We start from the raw sequence: 25052 nt of genomic DNA on the forward strand, positions 1-25052 counted from the left end.
TGGAAAACTTTCACGATCCATCGATTATAGTGGGTTGAAATAAAAGTTTTTTTCTTCTTTAAATTTTACCTTAAAAACTTGTGCTTCTTTAATATTTTTAAATTTTGAAAAACTTTTAATTACCTCAAAATATAACCTTTCAAATAAAAATTTAGTGGGTTAAAATTAATATTATGTTTAGTTTGATCTAATTTCTCCAATTTTGTATTCAATTGAATTATATGTTTTATTTGGTTGGTTTGAATAAAAATAAATCTTAATTTTTAAAATTAAATTTTATGAAATTAATTATAATTAAAATATTTTTTATTTTAAAATTTTATGAATTTGAAATAAATTTTATATTTTTTCTTTTTATTAAATAAATTGTATTTATATAAGAATCACATGGCGATAAAAGAGAAGTTACGGAATATAAAAAACCCAAATTAAAAGAAAAATTCAAATCAAAAGAATTAAAATCAAAACACACAAATCAAAAATAAAACCGAATGGTCCAATTACATGCCCCAACTAGCAACTGTAAGTTTACTGATTTCACTGATAAGCACCGATTCGTCAATATGATTTTCTAATATCAGAATTGATACCAAAATAGGTAAGCAAACTCATAAAAAAGGACCACGTACAAACTTAACAGTGAGCGACATGTATCGACACAATCAGAATGGCATAGACTGTACAAAACACCATGTAGAAAATACACAAAAGAAGAAGCAGTAAAAAAAACAGAGACAATGAACATGTAATACACAAGCAAGTCAAAGACCTTCTATATTAGGAGTAATCCATCATTAGAGGCAATCGAAAGAGGAGATATTGTAGAACCCAACCGATAATGGCCGACGAGCATGAACATCAAATATATCGGTGAAATCTCATATATGCAAATAATTATTCTCCACGTTAAAAACATCATTCGAAACCCTAATAAATAGATTTATAAACATTGAATCTCTCGTCAGAACAACATCAAAAATTTAGAAATATATTTTATGGCGAAAAATTTTGAAAAGATCCCAACACAGCTGTTTATGACAAAAAATTTTGAGAAGAATGATGGTAACAAACAAAAAAAATCTAACTCAAATTAACTCTCCTCGCTTGGAGAAAAGAAAAAGACAAAATAAGAATGGTCAGAACAAATAATAAAAAAATTCAAACGAAAACAATGAAAAACGAAGATCCGAAATCGGAGTACTCATCGATACCACTTCTACTTCTTTGAATTCTCTCTTTTTCTTTTTTTATAAAATTTATCTAACAATATTTTATAATGTTCATATTAATTGATTATTTTAATATTAAAATTTAATAAATAATTAAAAATATTTAAATAAATCATTATACTATTTTAATTTTTTAATATTATTTATACATTAAATAATAGTAATTAAACCTGAATAAGTAGTATTTTCGGTACAAGAATAACACTGATTATGACTTATTGAAAAAAATAATGGAGGCTCCCTGAATATTTTAACAACCTCCTCAAACTAATAATTAGTAAAGTTATCCAAGAGAGATTTTCTTATAAGATTAATTTCTATTTTCAGATTTATAATTTATCTGTAATTATGTGAAGGTTTTTGAAGGTTTAGAATTCACTTGAATGAAGAGCGAAGACAACAGTGTAGGCCCATAAATTCTAAAACTCCATTTTACCCCTATGAGCATCCTTCGATCATGGTAACCCTAGAGGACAAAATCGTCAAACAAAACTACTCCCTTTTCCTCAAACGAATAAATTTTCCAAAACCCTCGACTCCCCCTCTTCTCATCCCCTTCCCTCGCCGCTCAAACCCCTAACAAATCCACGCCCCCAAAATGACTACCCGCTTCAAGAAGAATCGCAAGAAGCGTGGCCACGTGAGCGCCGGCCATGGCCGTATCGGCAAACACAGGAAGCATCCCGGTGGTCGCGGTAATGCCGGAGGGATGCACCACCACAGAATACTCTTCGACAAGTACCATCCTGGGTATTTCGGCAAAGTAGGTATGCGATACTTTCACAAGCTTCGCAACAAGTTCTACTGCCCCATTGTCAACATCGACAAGCTCTGGTCCATGATTCCTCAAGAGGTGAAGGACAAGACTTCCAAGGATAATGTGCCTTTGGTCGATGTTACCCAGTTTGGATACTTTAAAGTTTTGGGGAAGGGGGCTTTGCCTGAGAACAAGCCAATAGTGGTGAAGGCAAAGCTTGTTTCGAAGATTGCTGAAAAGAAGATCAAGGAGGCTGGTGGAGCTGTCGTTCTCACTGCCTAGGTCAGGCTTTGTTTAAAGTTTTGCCATAATGATGTTTTGCAATTGTTTTAAAAGGTTATTTTTTGTTATGTTGTCTGGATATTTAGAGGTTAATGTTGGAATGACTCTGTACCATTGATGATTATATATGCTATTTATGCTTTAGAACTTGGTTTGTCTATACCCAGAATCTGGGAACTGGTGATTGCTTTGTTATTTGATAATAAACCATAGTGGTGAGGCTATTTCTTTTAGCTGCGTAGTTGGTCCCGAAATTCTACTAATTTATTATGCTTAGCTTGTTCTGGGCGCAATTTTGAAGTGAATTGGGAGGCTAGGATTTATTCCTATACGATTTCACTAACCATTCTATATGAAGGTTTCTATCTTGGCAAGGGGCCCTGTTTACCTGGTCTTGTTGGCCATCGTTGTGTTCTGCACGGGAAATGGATTCTTTTGCCATTTGGGTATTGTTCTATAGCTATAAATGTGTTTAATAGTGAGGAAAAAGGGGAAAATTATGCATGATATTTGTGGCACTTACAATTACAACGCGGGCTAGGTTTTGGATTTTAATCTTTACATTGTGTTTGAATTTTGGATGAGGTGAGTGGAGTGTAATTAAGGGAAGGATAAAGAAGGGTAGGGAGAGTTGCAAAGAAAAGAGCGCATCATGTTTGGGAAGAGAAGAATTAATGACAGGGGGGAGGGGGGAAACATATATAAAATTTGAAGGAATTGTTTCACTTCTCCCTCCTTACGCCTCAATTTAGTGCGTAAGAAAAGTTGGCATTTGAGGGGGAAGGAGGGGAAAGCATTACCTTTCTTACTTTTACTTGTACCTTCCTCACCTTTGTTTATTTACATACCCTCCTTTCCTCGATTACCTCTTCTTTAACTCCAACCAAACATAGTGTCAGAGGAAGGTTTCCCCGTCGCTGCCCTTCAAGCTTTTTAGCTGATTAGATAGGTATGACAGGCAACTCGATCACACGTTTTGCAATATTGTTATGAGTCTAGCATACTTTTGTCATATACTAAAACGTCCCAAATCAATAACTCAGCCATTTCCTGCAATTTCATCAAGCATGTGTTACATCTGAATATCATTTGATATGATTGCTAATTTTACTCCCACTCCAGTCAAGCCATAAAGCATCATTTGATTGCATGCAATAATAATATAATTTTTGTTCACTTTATTTTTTTTATGCATGTTAAGAAATAATATTTTTTTATTATATTCATTTTAAATATATTAAATTTTATTAAATACTAAGACTATATTTGGTTTAATTTCAATTTTTAAATTTTTATGGAATTCAATTGAATTTTATATTTTGTGTGTTTAGTTTGAATAAAAAATAGAATTCAATTTTAGAAATTCATTTCCATGGAATTGATTATAATTAAAATCAATTCCTATTAAATTTGATAGAATTTGAAATGAATTTTACAAAAATTTAAATATTTTTTGGACTAAAATGGCCATTCTAAGTAATTTTTTGTCAATAATTTATCTTTGTACTTTATTGGTTATAAAAGTGAAAACTATAAAACTAATTTTTTTAATTTATCTATTATTATTATATATAGATAGTTATTAAATATATGTTTTTTTTAATTTTTTTATACTTTATAATATCTAAGTTTATTTTCTCTAACTAATAAGATGACTGTTTATATTATGTAAACCTTCCAATCATGAAATTTTATCTTAAATTTATTAATATATTTTTAATGAGTTTATATTTTTATTAGTTGTTATAAATTTATTTAAAAATAAAATTTTTCGATAAAGTATAATTTTTTTAATTTTATTTTTAGGAGTAGTTTAGGAAATGAAAAAAATGAGTCATATATAATTCAATTGAATTCTACCTTTTAAATTGTGTCATGCCAAATAATGGAGTTCATTTTAAATGAATTTTATTTAAAATTTAATTGAATTTCATATAATTTTGTATGATAAAATTGAATCAAACGCAATATCAAAAATGTTTTGAGTTGTTTTTTGGAAATAAAATAAAATTAAATGGGGTATAATAATGAATTTACATGTTACAGAGTAAATAATAATTTTAAAATAATTTTAAAAAATAAATAAAAATTATGGAATGGGAAGACTATATTATTGATCAATACATATATTTTTGTACTCTTTTAAAGAGTTAAAGATGAACTCATTGAAATTTATAAATTTATAGTAATTAAATACTAATTAAACACAAATTAAAAATATTATTGATAATTTATAAAATAAAAATGTTTTTATTTACGGCTGATTTTTTTATGCTCTAAATAATTTTATTATTTTATAGAAATTTAAAATGTAACTAATAAAAACTATTAGGGATTAATTTTTCATTTTTTTAAAAGAAAACATTGATGATAAGGCTAACGTGTTCTTCACGCCACCTCTCTTCCTGACTTCATATATCAATCTATAGTCAAAATTAGATTCATCTTTCTGCTAGAGTTTCCTCTATTTAGCTGCATTGTGCCAATTTTTCAATATTCGAGCGTGGTGGTGTTGGAATTTCAGTTTTGGAGATTTTTTTTCTTAAAATAAATCAATAGTTATTCATAATCAATTACGGCTTTGATATTAGTTATGTCATCTGTGGAAGAGTATATTGTGACTATCTTTTGTACTTTGTAATTTTGATATTTAAAGTTTATTGATCTTATATTTTAAGTAACATGACATTATTATTATATTATTTATAGGATAGTGATTTATTATTTTATTAAATTAAAATATTTCACCAGGAAAAAATATTTTTCTTGTAATTATAAAAGGGCATAAATAAATAATTTTAAATATATATAAAGCACAAAAATTGTATTAATGGGAAAGATAAACCATTTCTCTCTCTTTGTTTAATATCATATTTTTATTTTTATTTTTTAAAAAAATTAAGTTCTTATTTTTTTTAATATGTTTATTGAATTGGACAAAATATATAAAAAATATAATTGACAGAGTTAAAGAAATATATTTTTATATAGCTTTTCTAATGTTTATTCTTCACTTATATTGACTCTTTATTAAATTAGTCTTAAAATTTAAACGAAAAAAAAAGTCTTTAAAATAAATAAATTTTAGATCATTTAACCAAATAGTAATGAAGACATTTTTAACTTTTTGTTTGAAAAAAAATAGTAGTTGAAATATAAAAAACTTTATATAATTTAACATGATAACCTATTTTTAAGTGTCCTTACGACAATAATTCACAAATTTTTAGAAATTTTTTATAAAATTATTAATTTTAACTTTTAACTTTATTTTATTAAATATTATTTTTTTATTTTAATATTAATTATTATTATAAGTCACTATTATTGAAACAATTTGAAACTTTTATATGTTATTTAATATTTTTATTTTTTGAAATGAGGATTGGAGAGTAAAACTTGAGTTGTGATAATTTATAAATCTATCTTAGCAACTTACAGGATTTTAATAATACTAATTAAAGTTGGATTTAATTTAAAAGAAATTCAATTTGAATTACCAAATTAAATAAAACTGCAATGAAAATTGTCCCTAAACAAAAATTATAGTGCAAGTGAATTCCCATCACTTTGGGCTTCCGGACATGGTCATTTTCTCAACGTTATTCCCTTGGAAGTCTGTGTCCTCCCCATCTTTTTATCCTATCTTCAGCAATGGAAGCCTGCATGCATTTCACACAAAAACTTTTACGTACTTTTCTCTTTAATTATTACACATCTAAACAAACAAACGCTATACTATATTAAAATATGGATGGATTTTAGTTCTAGCAAAAATAACAAATTTCATTATTTTTTCATTTAGGTTAAAGATTTTATAAGAATTTAATTTAATTAATAATTCTTTTTATTTGGAGTTAAAAAATTTAATTATTTTTAATTTGAAATTTATTATTATTATTATTATTTTTTCTTTCAAAACGGACAATGTCAAACAAGGGCAATAAAAAGCACTGTGAAATTTGAAGATTACCTCTTTGTTCCAATTGGTTCTATAAATCATTAAGAAAAGAGCAAGAGTCTGTACCGCAATCCCCGATAGCATTCCATACCAAATCCCCTAACAAAAAGTGTTAAAAAACCAAAATTATTACAACATAAAATGAGAAATCAATAGCTAGATTATATTTATATAAATATTTCTATTTTATTAATTTATTATATCATATGTTTTTTATTATATAATTTTTCGATTTAGTTGTTATGTATTTAGATTTTAAATAATAAATAAATACATAAATAAAATATATCATGTATCATGAAAATGAATTAATTATGAAAATTTTAAAATTGATGAGTTAAGTATTGGAAAATATAAGAAAAGAGATGACTTACAATAACACCCATATCAAGTTTGTATCCCAATATAAGACCCATAGGAATTCCAAACACATAGTAACAACCGATGTTCACATATGCCACAATGGCTTGCCATCCAGCCCCAATTGCCACACCTATTGATGACAAAAATAATAAACTATAAATACAAAAGAAGAACAAATTAAAGTGAAATTAATTAAATGATTAATTACCAGAGAGAACAGGTTGAACATTGTTGGTGACAATGCAGAGAGCAAGCAAAGGAGTTAGATCAATTACAAGATCTCTAACTTGAGAATCAGATGAAAACAAAGATGGATATTGGTTTGTTGTGAGGATGAGAATTAGCGCCAGGCTAACTCCAATGATAAATGAACATATAACAGCTACCACTAGTGAAAATTTTGCTGTTCTTGGATGACCTGCGCCCAGTTCATTTGATATTCTTACACTGCATCATCCAAGAAGAGTTAAAAACAAACGACTGTGAAAATTCAAGAACTTTTTTTTTATTCAGTAAATTTTATTTTTTTTAGTGATTTTAATGTATTTATTATATATATATTTTAATTAATTTTATATAAATTTTGATATAAAAATTAAATTTATTTTTATATGAAAAGGAACTTATACACGATAACGAAAATAACGAACCTTATAGCTGCATTCATTCCCATAGCTACCATCATCGTCCAGCCCAAGATGTTCATGCTGCAAGATATCGAAATTATATAATTTTTTTTCTGTTTATAAGTTTTTTTTTTTTTTTTATAAAAAATCTGACAATTTCCTACTTCGAATTTGCATGTTAAACAAATTATTATTTTTTTTAAGAAGCAGATAAATGCGAAAAATGTCATTTTCTTGCATGGTCATGGGCAGTTGACGTCCTCCTGAATGTAATAATCAAATACTCCATTCATTTAATAATTTTTTTTATCATTTTACTTTATTATTATTGTTAATTTAATACTTTATTGGCATTTATCAATGTATTCTTTATCATTAAATTGAGATTGGTATTAATTGATAAATTTATGTTTTTTAATGTAATAGAACTTTTGCAATAAAAAAATTTTATATTGTTGCTTAAATTGAAAAAAAATCCTTATAAAAGACTTTCTATAAAATTTTTCTTGAAAAAAATATTTTCTATATAAAATTAAAAAAGAAAGGTTTGTGCATTAGAAAAATTAGGTAAAAAAGCATGGAAGTACGAGGAAAAGACAAAACAAAAGGGAGAGGAAATAAAGACAATAAAGGAAAGACGACGAAAAATTCAAAGACAACATACATGCAAGTCCCTGTATTTATTTTCCCATCAACTTTAATTACCTTTACGTCTTTTTTATCTTTATATCTTTTTCTTATACATCTTTATGTCTTTTCTCTTTGCGTCTCTTTTAAAAATTATAAAGGAGCATTAAAATATGAAAAACCCTATCAGGAATTTATTTCGCAAAAATATTCAAAATGAATTTTAACAAATTTTTATAAATTAAAAAATTAAACTATTCTATTTCAAACGAAAAATTTAATATAAAAAATTAAATTAAATTTTAGTAAAATATTCAATTTCAAATAAGGGTATATCTTTAACATAAAATTTGTTCTTCAAAATAATAGTTACTTTCAGTGATTTTTTTTCCCTTTTGATTAATTCTTTAAATTTCTATATTCAAAATAAAAATTTTTATAAAAATTTAATTTAATTAATTTTTTTAATAAAATTTTGATTTGAAATAAAAGTATTCGTCATTATATATGTAAAGTAATATTTCGACGAGCATAAAAAAGGATCCTGACCATATGGACATGGCATCCACTGAAACTTCTGCGTTCTTTAAGTATCCAGCGAAAAGTATTAATGCATACAAATACCAAATCTCCAAGCTGCATCATAGCACAAAGATTTATATAATAATAAAAATAATAATTAATCGCATAAAAATTAAATAAAATTCACATATTTATATATTAAATTCACCATAAATGAAATTTATAATTTGATCTACAAGCAAGCAAGTGTTGGTTGCCAGAAGATGTTCTCATATTAAATTTTGATTCTTAATTGGAAGAATAAAAATTTTCTGACAAAAAAAAAAAGAAGAATAAAAATTTAGTTAAATTTAGGAAGCAATAACTTACCAAATCATTACAGCAGATGCAAGCGATAACCGAACAAATCCCCACAAGCTTTGAAAGGCCTTCCATGAGAATCCATTCCAAGCTCGCCCACAACTTCCACTGATAATATACAAAAACTGAGCCAAATCAATGAACCACCATGAAGCATTCAACACAACTGCAGCTCCAACCAAGCTCCATCCCAACTTCAGCATCAACAACCAGCTGAAAACTGTATGCAAAACCAAGGCAGCAGCAGCTATCAAAGCCATAACCATGACCTTGCTTTGAGCCTGCAAGAATTTTCCCATGGGGAAGTTCACTGCATAAGCAAATAACTGAGGTATCATCCAGATTGAAAATATCCCTGCTGCTTTTGATATGGCTTCTGTTTGCCCAATTAGCTTCAAAATTTGAGCTGCGAAGATGTAAATCAAAGAGAGAAGAGAGGCTGTGGTGCAGAGAATGATCCATGATCTTTGCAAATAGATTCCAAGCATATCAATCTTCCCTGCCCCAAATGCTTGCCCACATAGGGTTTCAAGCGCACTTCCCATTCCAAGCTGCTAATATTAACCCTAAGCTTACTTTTTTATACATATGAAAAGCGAAAAACAATGAAAATGAGTAAGTTTTTGATGTCGTTACCATAGCGCCGAAGGAAAAACCGGAGATGACGGAGTTTTCAACGGAGACGGCAGCGAGAGCGAGGGTGCCAACTTGGCCTGAAAAGATTTGAGTGACGGCGCCGAGGGAGTACTGACAAATGCAGGTGAAGATGGCAGGGCCAGCTAGGTACCAGAGTTTCTTGAACTCGATGTAGAATTCTCTGAGGAAATCACGGATACCGTTGATAGGAGGGATGTCGTCGGCGTCGGGGACGAAGGAAATAGTGTTTGTTGTTGATATGAGAAGTGAGTGAAGCTGATCTTGATCCTCATGATGTTGAACGATGTAGTTTTGGTCGTGTTTTGGAGAGAGTAGCGGCTCTCTTGAATCCGCCATGTGAGGTAGAGAGGGAGAGAGGTAGAGTTTTCCTAGTGAATAACTACGGGGTCAGTGTTGCCTGAACTCATCATCAAACCAATTGTATTATATAAAATAAAATTATTATATGATTGACAAAATTTTTTAAAAATTAATAATTTTAATTTTACTTTTAACTATAAAATGTGTTTAATGGGTAATTTTAAATTTTTTTAGTGACTCCATATGGTCCATCGTGCAAAGGTGGTGCACTTGATATATCATAGAATTTGCCAACTCATATTTACGTTCTTTTATTAAAAGTGAAAATTTAAACTGTTTTTTTTTTTAAATATTTTTCACATTTTTCTAATGTTTTATTTGCAACATCTAAAAAACTTATTCAATAGATTTTTTTTATCAAATGAAAAATTAAGTAATTATATTAAGTAATTTTGAAAATTTTATTAATACTACTATATATAAATTTATTGATAACAATTTATTATAAATTATATAATTATAAATTCATATAAAATGATGATCTCTGTCCATAAATCCCTGTTTGTTTTTCTAAATAAATACAAAAATTATTATGAAATTAGAAAGTTACTCAGACAAAAATCCCACATTATTGAACTCAGGAGATGGTGTTTGAATGAAATTTATAAAATTTTATATATTTATATTATACATACATTTAAATTTAAATCTAAAATAAAAAAAAATTCACGATACAATTCATCGGAGATCGAAGAAATAGCAAGAATATTATGCACTTCCTCTTCTGAGAAGTTGGCTTTCAGGTTGGGAAAACTCCATGCAGATCTGGAATCATGAAGAAGTTAATTAAAAATTTTAATGAAGTAATTATATAAAGTTATTTTGAATGTGATGTGTTTCCTTAATCTTTTGGTGAATAACACAAAATATATTTTTCACCAAATTTACATTCTTATGGTCTCTATTAATTAATTAATTATCAGTTTAAATACACAGAACGTTAAAAGTAGTAAGAGATTAAACAACGGTTTTCTAGATCAAATCCAAAAGATTGCAACCATATGTAATTAATTAATGGATTCTACATCAAATGTCCACTAATCATGTAGAGAATGCAACAAAATTGTATTGGTTTGTTGTATTTTATATTGTGCCATGGGTATATTTATCTTTTTTATTAGTATGAGCACATGTTATATTTCACGTGAGTTGTAGAGCTATATAAGTCCCTCTAAGTCAGATTTCAAACAACTTTATTTTCATTACAAAAAAACAGACTATCAGTGACGGATTTTTCCGTCGCTGAAAGTCAAAAATCCGTCGCTGAAACTTTCTGGGACGGATTTGCGACGGACTCAAGTCCGTCGCTTAAAGTCATGTCGCTAATTTTTTCCGACGGATTACAAGTCCGTCAGAAATATTAGCGACGGATTTCCGACGGATCTAGACTCCGTCGGAAATATTTCCGACGGCTTTTCCGACCGAAAATTCAGTCGGAAAAATTTAGCGACGGAAATTTTCCGTCGGAAATATTAACGTATTTTAAAAAATTTTCTCACTAATCCGTCGCTAATCCGTCGCTAATCTGTTAAAATTCAATCACAAAAAATAATTCTCTGTTTTTATTTACATATTCCCTGTATAATCAAATAATTTATAATTAATAATCATATTGAATATAAATTAAATATCATTCATAATAATTATAAGTAATGTTCATAATACTCAATAATATTCAGAATATTTAAAATAAATCCATAATATTTAATAATGTTCATAAAATTAAAAATAAATTCATAATACTTAACAATCGTCATAAAATTTAAAATAAATCAATTATACTTAACAATGTTCATAAAACTAAAAACTAATCTATGAATTTGTTGAACCATCTGATAGAGAAGTACAATCTGCAGTTGGATTATGCGGTGAAGATATTTTTTTGTTCTTCAATGATTTCATCTGATCTTTTATTTGCTTTTCTATCTGCACTCGCATTTGCTCTTGCATTTGCTCTTGCATTTGCTCCATGTCTTGTTTCAATCTGATCAATTGCCGATCAGACGGGTTTGATGGGATAGGATGTCCCAAGTTCGAACCTCTAGTTCGAACTGATGATGATGATGATGCGTTTGCTTGTCCCTCTAATGCTGCTGGAGTGTGCTCCAATGTTTCCTCTTGCATCTGTACTGGCTCATCTGTTTCATTCGTAGAGAGCTGTTGGCTATGTCCTCTACCTCTAGATCATATTACTCTTCGAGGCATCTGAAAAAATAATTGTCCATTAGTTTCAATTAACAATAAAGACAACCAATATATAAGTATTTATGAATAAAAGAACTCTGTGTGATGGACATAAATAAATGGCTGAATATTTTGTATTAGTTGCTATTAATTTATTAAACATTTAAATTAGAATTATAACATATTTAACACTTAAATTTATAAAAATTATAATAATTAAACGTAAATTAGTTATACTAAACTATTAATAATTTATTCAAAAAACTAAAAATAAATTATATTCTAAATTTCATTAAATATACTGTGAATTTTAATAAGTTAATAAAATTAATTAGATAAATATAACAATAAAATTTCAAATATATTTAATAATAAGTTAAATTATTTTTATTTTTTTATAGATATCAATAATATAATTAATTTATATTTAATTATTATAATTTTTTATTGAGTTTTATTGTTATATTGGTGCGACAACTCTATTTAGGGTTTTTGTTTACTAATCCGGGGTTTCTTTTGCTGAATATGGGAATATAAACAAATAGTACGATTGTAAAAATATTATTAGTATAGGGTATTTTTGTCGAAAAAAAAATGTTAAGCATACAAGCGTAAAAAAATGCAAAGTCTGAGATTTTTATAGACATTTTCTCAAATTTTAATTAAATTAGAGTAAAGATGGTTCCATGGAAAACGCCTATTAAAGCGCTTAACTTATTTTAAAATATTTAATTTTATTAATTAATTAATTAATTAATTTAGAGTGAAGAAGGTCCAAAGGAAAACAGTATTGGACCCCTTAATTAAGTCTGAAATATTTAAAGTCAAGATGATTCAAAGAAAAATGCCTATTTGACCTCTTAAGTATTTGACTTAAATTGAGGTCGAGATTTGAATTAAATTAGGGTAGAAAAATTAAATTAGAGAAAAGGTGATCCAAAGGAAAATGCCTATTGAAACTCTTAACTCTTTTATTTCTTATTTTATTTTTATTATTGTTATTATTTTTTTAAGTTTTAACTGGATTGGAGAAAGACAATCCAAAGGAAAACATATATTGAGCCTCTTACCCCTTTTAAATATTTAACTTGTATTATTACTACTTAATTTTAATTAAATTGGAGCAAGACAACCCAATGGAAAACAACTAATGAACATCTTACCCTTTTAACTATTTTGATCTTATTATTATTACTCTTTAAATTGCCCAAGACAGTGCAAACAAAAATGCCTATTGAACCTCTAAACTCAAAACAACGTCAAATTTACATAGCAATGGCAAGTTTTTAATATTTTTATAGGGTCCTTGCCAGCAACAGAAGTATATAATCAGTTCAAAACAACCTCAAATTTACAGAACCACAAAAACTGAAAGACAAGCATACAATGACTTCCCCATACTATTCACTAAGTCTTTAGGACAAAAGGATTGATAACAATTTTATTTTTTCCACACTCATTTGCGAGAAATAACTGGACAGAACATTACATCTGATTATCAACCGAGTGAAACTAATTAACATGGCATCCCGCGGCAAAGTCAGCATTATAAATTGATAGCAGTTAACAGAACATGAATTTGGGAAATTAGCATATGAAGGAAATAACAGAACCCAAGCGTATTGCCTCGGAACATAATGACCCACAGAATAAACTTGAAATAAATGAACAGAATCCAAAGCTTATCAAAATAAACAATCCAAAGATGAGAGTGACAATCGTTCCATGTCTCAACAAATACTTGTTCAATCACCTCCAAACAAACACAGAGAGAGAAATTATTCAAAATAAAACACATTCAAAAATAATTTCATTACATCATTCACTCATCACAGCACACACACACACACTTACCTGGAGTGGCGACGATCGGCAGCTGCAGCAGCGGGTGGCAACGGCGGCGACGGCGAGGGGACAGCGACGGCGAGTCGAAGGCAACACGCGACACCCACGGGAACAGCAACGACGGCGACGGCGAGGGGACAGCGACGGCGACGCGACACCCACGGGAACAGCAGCGACGGCAGGAAAATCAGCAACAACAGCGACGGAAGGGCGACAGCGACGGGAACAACGGCGGCGGCGAAGGTGGCGGCGGCGAGAGTGGCAAGAAGCACGAATGGGCACTGAGGGGCAGAGAGGAGAGGAAAGGGAGGCAGAAATTAAAAGAGAGATGAAAAGAAGATTAGGTTTTTGCTTTTATATTGTTTTCTTTTTCTGACGGATTAGCGACAGAATAAATTCTGTCGCTAATATTTCAAAAATCCGTCGCTAATCCGTCGCTAACCCGTCAGAAAATTAAACATAAAATATTCGTCGATGATCCGTCGCTAATTCCGTCGCTAAATTTTTTTTTCCGACGGAAGTTACTTCCGTCGCTAAATCCGTCACTGATACCTTGTTTTTTTGTAGTGTTTTCTGTAAACTCATTATATTTTGAATAAAAGGGAAATGACATATTTCTTCATCTCTCTACATGGTATCAAAGCTTTCCCATCCGATGTTGGGCCTTCTATAAATGTGTCACGCACCAATAAAATTCTAGGCGTGAGAGGGTGTGTCTGACAGATTTAAAAGTTTACACCACGATCTGTGCCTAAAATAGGCAGATCTTGTTGATTATGGTAGAACGAGGAAATACCATTAAAGAAGGCAAAACCACGGAGGCGAAGGAAAAAGTTCAGATCGAAACTCAGAATCTTGAAGATCCTCTGACTCTCCAGTCTTCGAACCATCCAGGTATGATTTTAGTATCTATTCCTCTGATAGGGACAAATTTTAGATCTTGGTGTAGAGCCATTAGGATAGCCCGTAAAGTCAAACAAAAACTTGAATTTATAGAAGGCACCGTTATAACGCCTGATAAAGGATCTGATTCCTATGAATAATGGAAGCGATGTGACTTCATGGTCACATCCTGGATTTTAAACTCTATATCCAGCGAGTTAGTCCATGGCTTCATTTACACAGCCTCAGCTAGGGACCTCTGGCTTGAAATTACTGAAAGATTCGGTGAGTGTAATGGAACCATGATCTATGAGTTGCGGAGAAAAATATCCTTAATATCTCAAGACAGTATCTCTGTATCTGTCTATTTCACAAAATTGAAGTAGTTTTGGGATGAATTGGGATCAATGGAGTCCCTTCCTCCATGTACCTGTAGAGCATCAAAGGCAATTGACGAAATTAATAATAAAAATAGGTTAATGCAATTCCTTATGGGATTTAGTGATACGAATAGTAAGAGATTAGATTCTGGGGATGGATCCTCTGCCCTCTGTGAACAAAACCTATTCTATGGTACTGAAATTTGAGTTTCAGAAAGATATTCTGGGAAGTATAAATGAGAACACTAAACCTCTAGTCTTGATGAATAGGACACATAGACAATATCAAGAGAGACAAAAAAGACCTAACCAAAAAAGGGGACATTGCTTTTACTGTGACATGGATGGACATGACAGAGAGGGTTGTTTCAAGTTGATAGGGTACCCTGAGCGGTTTAAAATGAAAATCAAGAATAGTGGACAGCCTTCTAAAGTAAATACAACCATAGGACATGAACGAAGGGTTGTGGCAGTTGTTGAGGGTCCCCTAAATCAAAAGGACACACCTCTTGACATGCCTAATACATCTACTCAGATAAATAACCTCAATATCATGATGAGCTCCTTACAACAGGAGGTCAGCAAACTAATGAAAGAAAAAGTTGTACTTACAGAAAATACTCACTAATTTGACTGCAACAATGAATATGATTCAGACTCAAGTTCACCTATCTTTGCAGGTACCTCTAACTCTAAGTCTATGTCTTGTGCATCTATTCACAAGCATTGCAATTGACTTCTTGACATTGGTGCCACTGACTACATGTCTTCAAATCAATTATTCTTTAAATCCCTAGAGCTATTACATAGGCAAGTTTTAGTTTACTTACTTGATGGTAATGCTATGAAGGTCTGCTACACTGGTTATATCATGCTTTCATATTGTATGCACTTGAAAAATGTCTTATTTGTTCCAAAGTTCAATTATAATCTCCATTCTGTTAGCAAATTAATCAAAGATTGTAAGTTAAGTTGTCTTTTCCTTCCTACTTATTGCATTATTCAGGACCCTCTAACTATGAGAGTGGTTACTGTGGGCAAGGAAGAGGCAGGCTTATACAGATTAAATCAAATGAGTTTTATATCCATTGAAATTGATAAATAATTGGTTGCTATTCTGAATACTATGCCTGGATTATACTCCTTTATGGATACCATGCTTTCTACACATTCAGTAAATAAAGAAAGCCATATTTTCAGAACTGAATCTTATTTGTCTACTGTTAATATTATTGACTGACATGATAGATTAGGGCATGCATCCCTTGGGAAACTAAAATATATTGCTATGCTTAAACATATTGAATAGGACACATAGAAAGTATCACAGTAGCAAAGTACTTCTTAACTTTAGTTGATAACAATACGGGGGCCACCTGGACTTTTTTGATGCACCTTAAGAGTCAAACTATCCATATCTTATCTTAGTAATTTGACTGCAACAATGAATATGATTCAGACTCAAGTTCACCTATCTTTGCAGGTACCTCTAACTCTAAGTCTATGTCTTGTGCATCTATTCATAAGCATTGCAATTGGCTTCTTGACATTGGTGCCACTGACCACATGTCTTCAAATCAATTATTCTTTAAATCCCTAGAGCTATTACATAGGCAAGTTTTAGTTTACTTACTTGATGGTAATGCTATGAAGGTCTGCTACACTAGTTATATCATGCTTTCAGATTGTATGCACTTGAAAAATGTCTTATTTGTTCCAAAGTTCAATTATAATCTCCTTTCTGTTAGCAAATTAATCAAAGATTGTAAGTTAAGTTGTCTTTTCCTTCCTACTTGTTGCATTATTCAGGACCCTCTAACTATGAGAGTGGTTACTGTGGGCAAGGAAGAGGTAGGCTTATACAGATTATGTAACGACCCGAAAATCGGACCGCTACCGGCGCTAGGATCCAGATCGGCTTAAGGCCATCGGGACCCGTAGCAAGCCAAACATTCATCCTGTGAACCTGTTTAATCCCATACATGATCAACAACATACATAAAAATTTTGAACTTTCCTTTCCATTCAATCACCAAACTCAACCTGTGCATGCACTATTCATGAACATAAATATTAACCCCACCTTGGAGCCCTCATCAATGCTCCAATGAGGTGACATAATATAAATTAAGTTTGGTTTACAAAAAACATCATTAAGGGTTAGGATCATGTACTAGAAAGGGATTAACATAACACTATGGTCAAGCACAACTCTAAACTTTCATAAGCATCATTACATAACATTTCTATATCATACTTTTACATTACATCATATTCATGTCCACATCTAGCTATTTCAATAACATAACTCTACTCCTGCTGACCTCCTGGTCTACCCTGTACCTGCAAACCTGGGGGTTAAGGGAGAGGGGTGAGCTACAAAGCCTAGTGAGCAGAATAATAAAACATGGTATTTAAAACATATGGTATCATGGAATGCATCATAGTACAAACAAATCACATCAAGGATGAACTTGTCACCATTTAGCCCTCTACATATTCCAATCATGCCAGGGGCGTAGTGCAGGCCACACCTGGTCTTTCTCTTATACATAACATATCATACATAACCAATTGTGCCGAGGGCGTAGTGCAGGCCACACCCGGTCTTTCTCTTACATAGTGCCAGGGGCGTAGTGCAGGCACGCCTGGACTTCCATATCATATCATCATGTCATAACATATGAGGGCTAATGGATCATTCAACATTCATCCACATCAACAACATATTATGCAATGCAACATATTCGTGAATTCTAGTGCAAACACCCTAATATACCTCATGGCATTCATGATGCGTGAATCATGCTAAAACTTTCATTTAATTTCTCAATTTAAAACATTAAGTTTAGTTCCACTCACCTCTGGCTAGCTCTGACAAGACACTGAAGCAGTTGACTCACTGTTGGGGTCCTCGGTTCCTCGAGTCCGAACCTACACAGGTGGACTCAAATGAGGGACCTAACATACATAAACATGACTCTAAAATACTCCCCAAAACCCCCCTAAAACCTCTTAAAATAATCACATAAATCATGCAAAGGAGGGCTGAACAGGGCACTTTCGGCGGCAGGTTCGGCGGCCGAAAGGCCCTCCAGAGCCGAAAGTCATGCACCTTCGGCGGCACCTTCGGCGGCACTTTCGGCAGCCGAAGGTTCTCTCCAGAGACGAAACTCATGCATGTTCGGCGGTACCTTCGGCGGCCAAAAGTCCCTTCCAGAGCCGAAAGTCATCTTTCGGGGGCAGGGTTCGGCAGCCGATTCATGCTACCACAGGCAGGTTCGGCGGCCGAAAGAGCCTTCGGCTGTCGAACCTGAGTTCTTCCCAAGGACAGAAACTCAGCCTTCCTCATGCATAAACGCCTCTCAACACACTCAATCATGCATTTTCCTATTCTACAACATGCATACTCAAGCATACAAGCTCCTAGGGGTTTCAAACTATTCTAAACCCCATCTACAACACATCAAACATGCATATCCAACATACATTGTTCATCAACACACAGTAAACCCATAACTCCACATAAACCTACACATGCATTTCTACCCCATGAATCAACTTAAAACTTACTTAAAACATAAAATGAGTTCAAGATCGGCTCTTACTTCTTGAAGATCGAGAGAGAGACGACCTAAACTTGGAAAACCAAGGAAAAGAGCTCCTGAGTCTTCCAAGCCTCAAAACTTGCTTAAATGCTCAAAAATCTTCAAAACAAAGTGAAATCTCATGGAGATCATGAAAGATTTGAAGGAAGAGACTCAAAATCGGCGAGGGACGGCGGAGAACTCACCTTGGCCGAAAATGGGGAGAAAAGCTCACCCATTTGGACAAGGGGACCCTTTTATAGGTGGCTGGCCAGGCCACTTTCAGGGGCCTAACGTGCCTCCGCATGCATGCCATGTTCGGCGGCCGAACCTGGACTTCCCTCACTTATGCCTTCGGGGGCCTAAAGCACTCCCGAAGTGCATGCATGTTAACTTGAGGTTCGGCGGCCGAACCTGAGTCTTCCTCTCAAGACTATTTTCATTCAAAACTTAATTTCTTTCTTGATCAAACCCATGAAATACATTAAAACATTTTATAAAAACATGATTTTACCCTTCTAGAGGTTTCCGACATCCGAGATTCCACCGGACGGTAGGAATTTCGATACCGGAGTCTAGCCGGGTATTACAGATTAAATCAAATGAGTTTTATATCCATTAAAATTGATAAATAATTGGTTGCTATTCTGAATACTATGCCTGGCTTTCAGATTGTATGCACTTGAAAAATGTCTTATTTGTTCCAAAGTTCAATTATAATCTCCTTTCTGTTAGCAAATTAATCAAAGATTGTAAGTTAAGTTGTCTTTTCCTTCCTACTTGTTGCATTATTCAGGACCCTCTAACTATGAGAGTGGTTACTGTGGGCAAGGAAGAGGCAGGCTTATACAGATTAAATCAAATGAGTTTTATATCCATTGAAATTGATAAATAATTGGTTGCTATTCTGAATACTATGTCTGGATTATACTCCTTTATGAATACCATGCTTTCTACACATTCAGTAAATAAAGAAAGCCATATTTTCAGAACTGAATCTTATTTTTCTTGTTAATATTGTTGATTGACATGATAGATTAGGGCATGCATTCCTTGGAAAACTAAAATATATTGCTATGCTTAAACATATTGAATAGGACACATAGAAAGTATCACAGTAGCAAAGTACTTCTTAACTTTAGTTGATGACAATACGGGGGCCACCTGGACTTTTTTGATGCACCTTAAGAGTCAAACTATCCATATCTTATCTACTTTTTTGAATATGATGCAAACTCACTTTAACACCTCTGTTAAGACAATCAGGACAGATAATGAATGTGAATTCCTTAGTAATAAATGCTCTAGACAGTTAAATCAAAGAGGCATAATTTATCAAAGATCTTGTCCTTACACTCCCCAACAAAATGGAGTTGAGAGAAAGCATAGGCATCTTTTAGACATGGCTAGAGCCATCAAAATACACTCTCATGTACCTAAGACCTTTTGGTCCGAATGTATCCTTACTACCACCAACTTAATAAACAGACTTCCTATGGCCTAATTTGGGTGGTAGACCCCTTATGAGCGCCTCTATGGGCAAGTCCCTGATTTTTTCCATCCAAAAAAAAAATTTTGGATGTTTTTGATTTGCAACCTAAACAAACACTCACAAAGGCAAATTTGGTAGCAAGTCCATCAAGGCAACCTTTATTGGTTATGCCATTAATCACAAAGCTTATAAACTCTATGATCTAGCTACTGGTACTATCTTTGTTAGCTGCGATGTTGTTTTCTTTGAACATATTTTTCCTTTTAGCACACTGCATCCGCAACCTCCTGTGATGCTACATTCCCATACCTGATTCAGAGCTTGTCCCATCTCTGTCATCACCTTCTCAGCCCTCTCCTGATCCCTCTAGCCCTAGAAGGTGTTCCAGAATCACTAAACTGCCTTCTTGGCTGGATGATTTTATTGTCTCGGTAACCACTACTGTCCATTCTTCTATTTCCACAATTCACCTTACACCTTTATACCAAACATATATTCTGAATATTTCCCACATCTCAGAACTTACTACCTACATTTAGACATTCCAAAATATAGATTGGGTTAATGCAATGTAACATGAATTGTATGCCCTCAAACATAACAACACCTGGACCCTTACAACCCTTCCTAAAGGCAAGAAAGCCATAGGTTGTAAATGGATCTATAAAGTCAAATGTAAACCAAATGGTGATATTGATAGGTTCAAAGCTCGATTAGTAGCCAAGGGCTGCAATCAAATTGAAGGGCTAGATTACAAAGACCGTTTTTCCTTTGTTGCCAAATTGACTACTGTTCGAATTCTCATTGCCCTTGTTACTCATAAACAATGGCCTGTATTTCAACTTGACATAAATAATGCCTTCTTGCATGGCACATTAGATGAGAAAGTGTATATGCTTCCACCACAGGGATATGATCAGGTCCTGCCTGGGCAAGTCTACCTCCTCAAGAGGTCTTTGTATGGCCTTAAACAGGCCTCTCGGCAATGGAATCTTGAGTTTACAAGATTTTTGCAGACACTTGGTTTCACCCAGTCTATTCATGACTACTGTCTGTTTGTTAAAAGCACTACTGACTATTTTTTGGCCTTGTTAATATATGTAGATGACATTCTTCTTACTGGTACCTTTACTGTTACTATAATTGAGGTTAAAAGTGCCTTGCATTCCAAGTTCATCATTAAAGACTTGGATTTTGTCAAATATTTTCTTGGCCTAGAAGTAGTCAAATCCTCTACTACCACTCTTTTAAGCCAAACTAAGTATATTTCTGATATTATAAGGGATGCTGGTATGCACTCATGCAAACTCGCCTCCTTTCCCTTGCCTAAAGGCTTGCACCTCTCTTTGGATACAGGAGATATTCTCCCTAACCCACATGTTTACAGGCGCCTGATTGGGGGGTTACTCTATCTTAATCTTACACGGCTTGACCTCAGTTATGTTGTCTAGCATCTGAGCCAGTTCATGCATCAACCCCGCAAGCCTCATTCAGAGGCTGCTATGCATGTCCTTGGCTACTTGAAAGGCACTATACACCAAGGGCTATGCTTCCCTGTTACTGCCACCGTGCCTCTCACAACTTACTGTGACTCTGATTGGGCCTCCAGCCCCTTTTTCCGAAAGTCTCTCACTGGGTTTTGCATCCTTTTTGGCTCTTCATTAGTTTCTTGGAAAATCAAGAAGCAGCCCACTATCTCAAAATCATCTGCTCAGGAGGAATATCATGCCATGGCCAGTACCATTTGTGAATTATTGTGGATTTTTTATATTCTTCAAGACTTGCAGGTACCTATTCAGCTGCCAATCCCTCTGCACTGCGACAACAAGACTGCCTTGCACATCGTTGCTAACTCGATTTTTCACGAATGTACAAAACACATTTTGATCAATTGTCATATTGTCCATGAGCAGCTTCAGCGGGGCTTCATCCACCCTTCCCATGTTTCCACCACTGCTCAACTTGCAGACCTGCTCACCAAGCCCTTATCTTCCAATCAACATCACCACCTTTGTTTCAAGTTACCTCTGGTCTCCATCCTAACTCCAACTTACAGGGGGCTTGTAGAGATTGCAAGATAATTGTATTGGTTTGTTGTATTTTATGTTATCCTATGGGCATACTTGTCTTTTTTGTGAGTCCGAGCACGTGTTATACTTCACATGAGTTATAGGGCTATATAAGCCCCTCTAAGACAGATTTCAAACAACTTTACTTTTCTATAAACGCATTACATCTTGAATAAAAGGGAAAACACATGTTTCTTCCTCTCTCTCTTCAAATCAATTATACTAAAAAAAATTATATAAAGAGTGCGTTTTAATTTTATTTTCTATTTTATGTTTTATTTGATTTATTAGACTCTAATTGCAAATTTAAAATCTTATAATTTCATGAACAATTCAAATAAAACTCATCAATTTTTTTTATTTTAAATATTATTAACATTAATTAAGTTATCAATTGACTTTAAATGCATTTTAATATTTTTTTATAAATAATACTTTAACAATATAAATATAGAAAAAAAATTTTGATTTAAAATAAATTCAAAAAAATCTAACTAAATTTTCAAATTAATTTAGTTGAATCGACTGTTTTTAATTTGAACCGAATACTGCTCACCTTTAATGATGCCTTGATTATGTGTAATTAATTAGTTTCTAAACTATTTGTTAAAATTGCCATAATAAAGCTTTTAACAGTAATGCCAAAGGAGTTCCACAAGCTGTGTTTTAGTGTGGGCTTAGGCTTTATGGACTTGGGCTTGGCCCATCATGAGAGGACCTAAACTAACAATGCTTAGCTGCCCTTTTAGAGTTTTTGAAAAGTTAATCTTTTTTCTTCAGGGAGATTTATAATTTAGTCCCTAAATATTGTCATTATTAATAAGTCAGTACCTGTATTTTTAGAAATATATTAAAATATCCTTATCTTTTCTTTTCGTCAACAAAATAGTCATTCCATCCTCTTTTTCGTTAAAATTAGATAAAAGAGGAGAGAGAAAATTTTTAAAATCCAATTTTACTCTCAAATAAAACCATTTATTTAGTTCTTGGATATTACTATTATTAACAAGTTATTCCTTACATCTTTAAAAATCTATTAAAACATTTTTATCTTTTTTCATATCTATTAAAACATTCTTATCGTTTCTTTCCGTTAATAAAATAGTCCATATCTTTTCTCATATATATTAAAATGTCCTTATCGTTTCTTTTTCCGTCAACGAAATAGTCCATCATCATCATTTCTTTCTGTCAACGAAATCGTCCCTTCCTATATTTTTAAAAATCTATTAAAACGTCCTGATTATTTCTTTTTGTCAATGAAATAGTCTCTATCTTTTCTCACATTTATTAAAACATTCTTATCGTTTCTTTTTGTCAACGAAATAGTCCCTATCTTTTCTTTCCTCCTCCTCCTCCTCCTCCTCCTCCTCCTCCTCCTCCTCCTCCTCCTCCTCCTCCTCCTCCTCCTCCTCAGAAGAAGAAGAAGAAGAAGAAGAAGAAGAAGAAGAAGAAGAAGAAGAAGAAGAAGAAAAAGAAGAAAAAGAGAAAGAAGGAGAAGAAGAAGAAGAAGAAGAAGAAGAAGAAGAAGAAGAAGAAGCAAAAGAAGCAGAAGCAGAAGAAGAAGAAGTTGAAGCAGAAGAAGTTGAAGCAGAAGAAGAAGCGGAAGGAGGAAGAATTGACGAAGAAGAAAAGGAAGGAGGAGGAAGAAAAGAATGGGGGGTAATTTAGTCATTTACTCTATTTTTAACAGCAAAAATAGACGGAAGGATTATTTCGTTAACGAAGAGAAAAGATATGGACATTTTAATAGGTTTATAAAAATATAGAGACTGACTTGTTAATAATGACAATACTGAGGGACTAAATTATAAATCTCTATTTTCTTAATAAAATAAAAATAAGAACCCAATTAAATATTTTAAAAAAGTAATTCATTTAAACCAAACAACCCCTTATTTTCTCTTATTTGTTGTTCCATGCAATTCTAAAATTTTTCACTCCATGATTACATTTTCACAGTTCTTTGTATGCACCCGGTAGTAGCAGATTCCTGAAAAGCCTATCCAAGTATAAGTGATATGGATCTCAATGACAAACGAATGACAGCACAAGCCTATCCAGAATGGACTACTGGCTAAGATCTAGCAATGCTGATGGGGGGAGCCACTAGATGCAGTAGTCTTCTTTGAGCCATTTGATTAATGTATATTATTAATTAAGAATTTGGCCTTATTTTTCAAACTGGGTATTATGGTGTTTTAGCTTTTTTGTTATGATGGGTATATATATTATGTCATTTATAATACCTTTTGAATTGTCAGTCATGTCATATGTTCCCTCTTCAGATGCTTCATATCCTGGGAAATGCTTTCTGCGGCTCCTCAAGCCCGAAACGGTCGTACACTCAGCTTCTACGACATATTTAATGATCAGATTTCAGATTAATCAATGTGAAATTTTAGCTTTTAATTCATTAGTATTCAAACATCTAAATTTGAATAAATTTAATAATAATAATATTTAAAAATTAAATTATAATTTTTTTTAATTTTAAATATAATAATCACATTAAATTAATATTATATTATATTTATAATTTATTGAGTCCGGAATTGGGACCTTGACGTATTGACTGAATGATTATTAAGAAATTACTAGTGTGTTTCTCTGGTCAACATATAACGTAAGGAGTCCTCCAATTCCTAATTCCGCTTTTTTAGCGATTTATTTAATTATTTATTATAAACGATTGATTATCTTTTAAGTTGCTTTTGTTTCTCTTACATTACACCCATTGCTTTGTAATTTCTACTACTGTTAATGAAATCTTATTTATTTTATTTTCATTAAATAAAAATATTTAATAATTTGTTAAAACAAAATAAAATCAAAATTTAATTGAGTATAAATTCAGGTTCCAGCAACT

General features: G+C 32.2%; 1 protein-coding gene and 1 pseudogene across 1 annotated transcript; one reads left to right on the forward strand and one right to left on the reverse strand.

Annotated features, from left to right (window-relative positions):
- The first annotated feature begins 1763 nt into the window (after positions 1-1763).
- LOC110629432 (60S ribosomal protein L27a-3) lies at positions 1764-2417 on the forward strand. Its single transcript, XM_021776399.2, has one exon. It carries the CDS (start codon positions 1828-1830, stop codon positions 2266-2268), a length of 441 nt encoding a protein of 146 aa, XP_021632091.1. The 5' UTR covers positions 1764-1827; the 3' UTR covers positions 2269-2417.
- Positions 2418-5698: 3281 nt separating this feature from the next.
- LOC110629641 lies at positions 5699-9775 on the reverse strand (annotated as a pseudogene).
- Positions 9776-25052: the final 15277 nt, after the last annotated feature.

This window comes from Manihot esculenta, chromosome 13 (assembly GCF_001659605.2).
Source record: "Manihot esculenta cultivar AM560-2 chromosome 13, M.esculenta_v8, whole genome shotgun sequence".
NCBI lineage: Eukaryota > Viridiplantae > Streptophyta > Magnoliopsida > Malpighiales > Euphorbiaceae > Manihot > Manihot esculenta.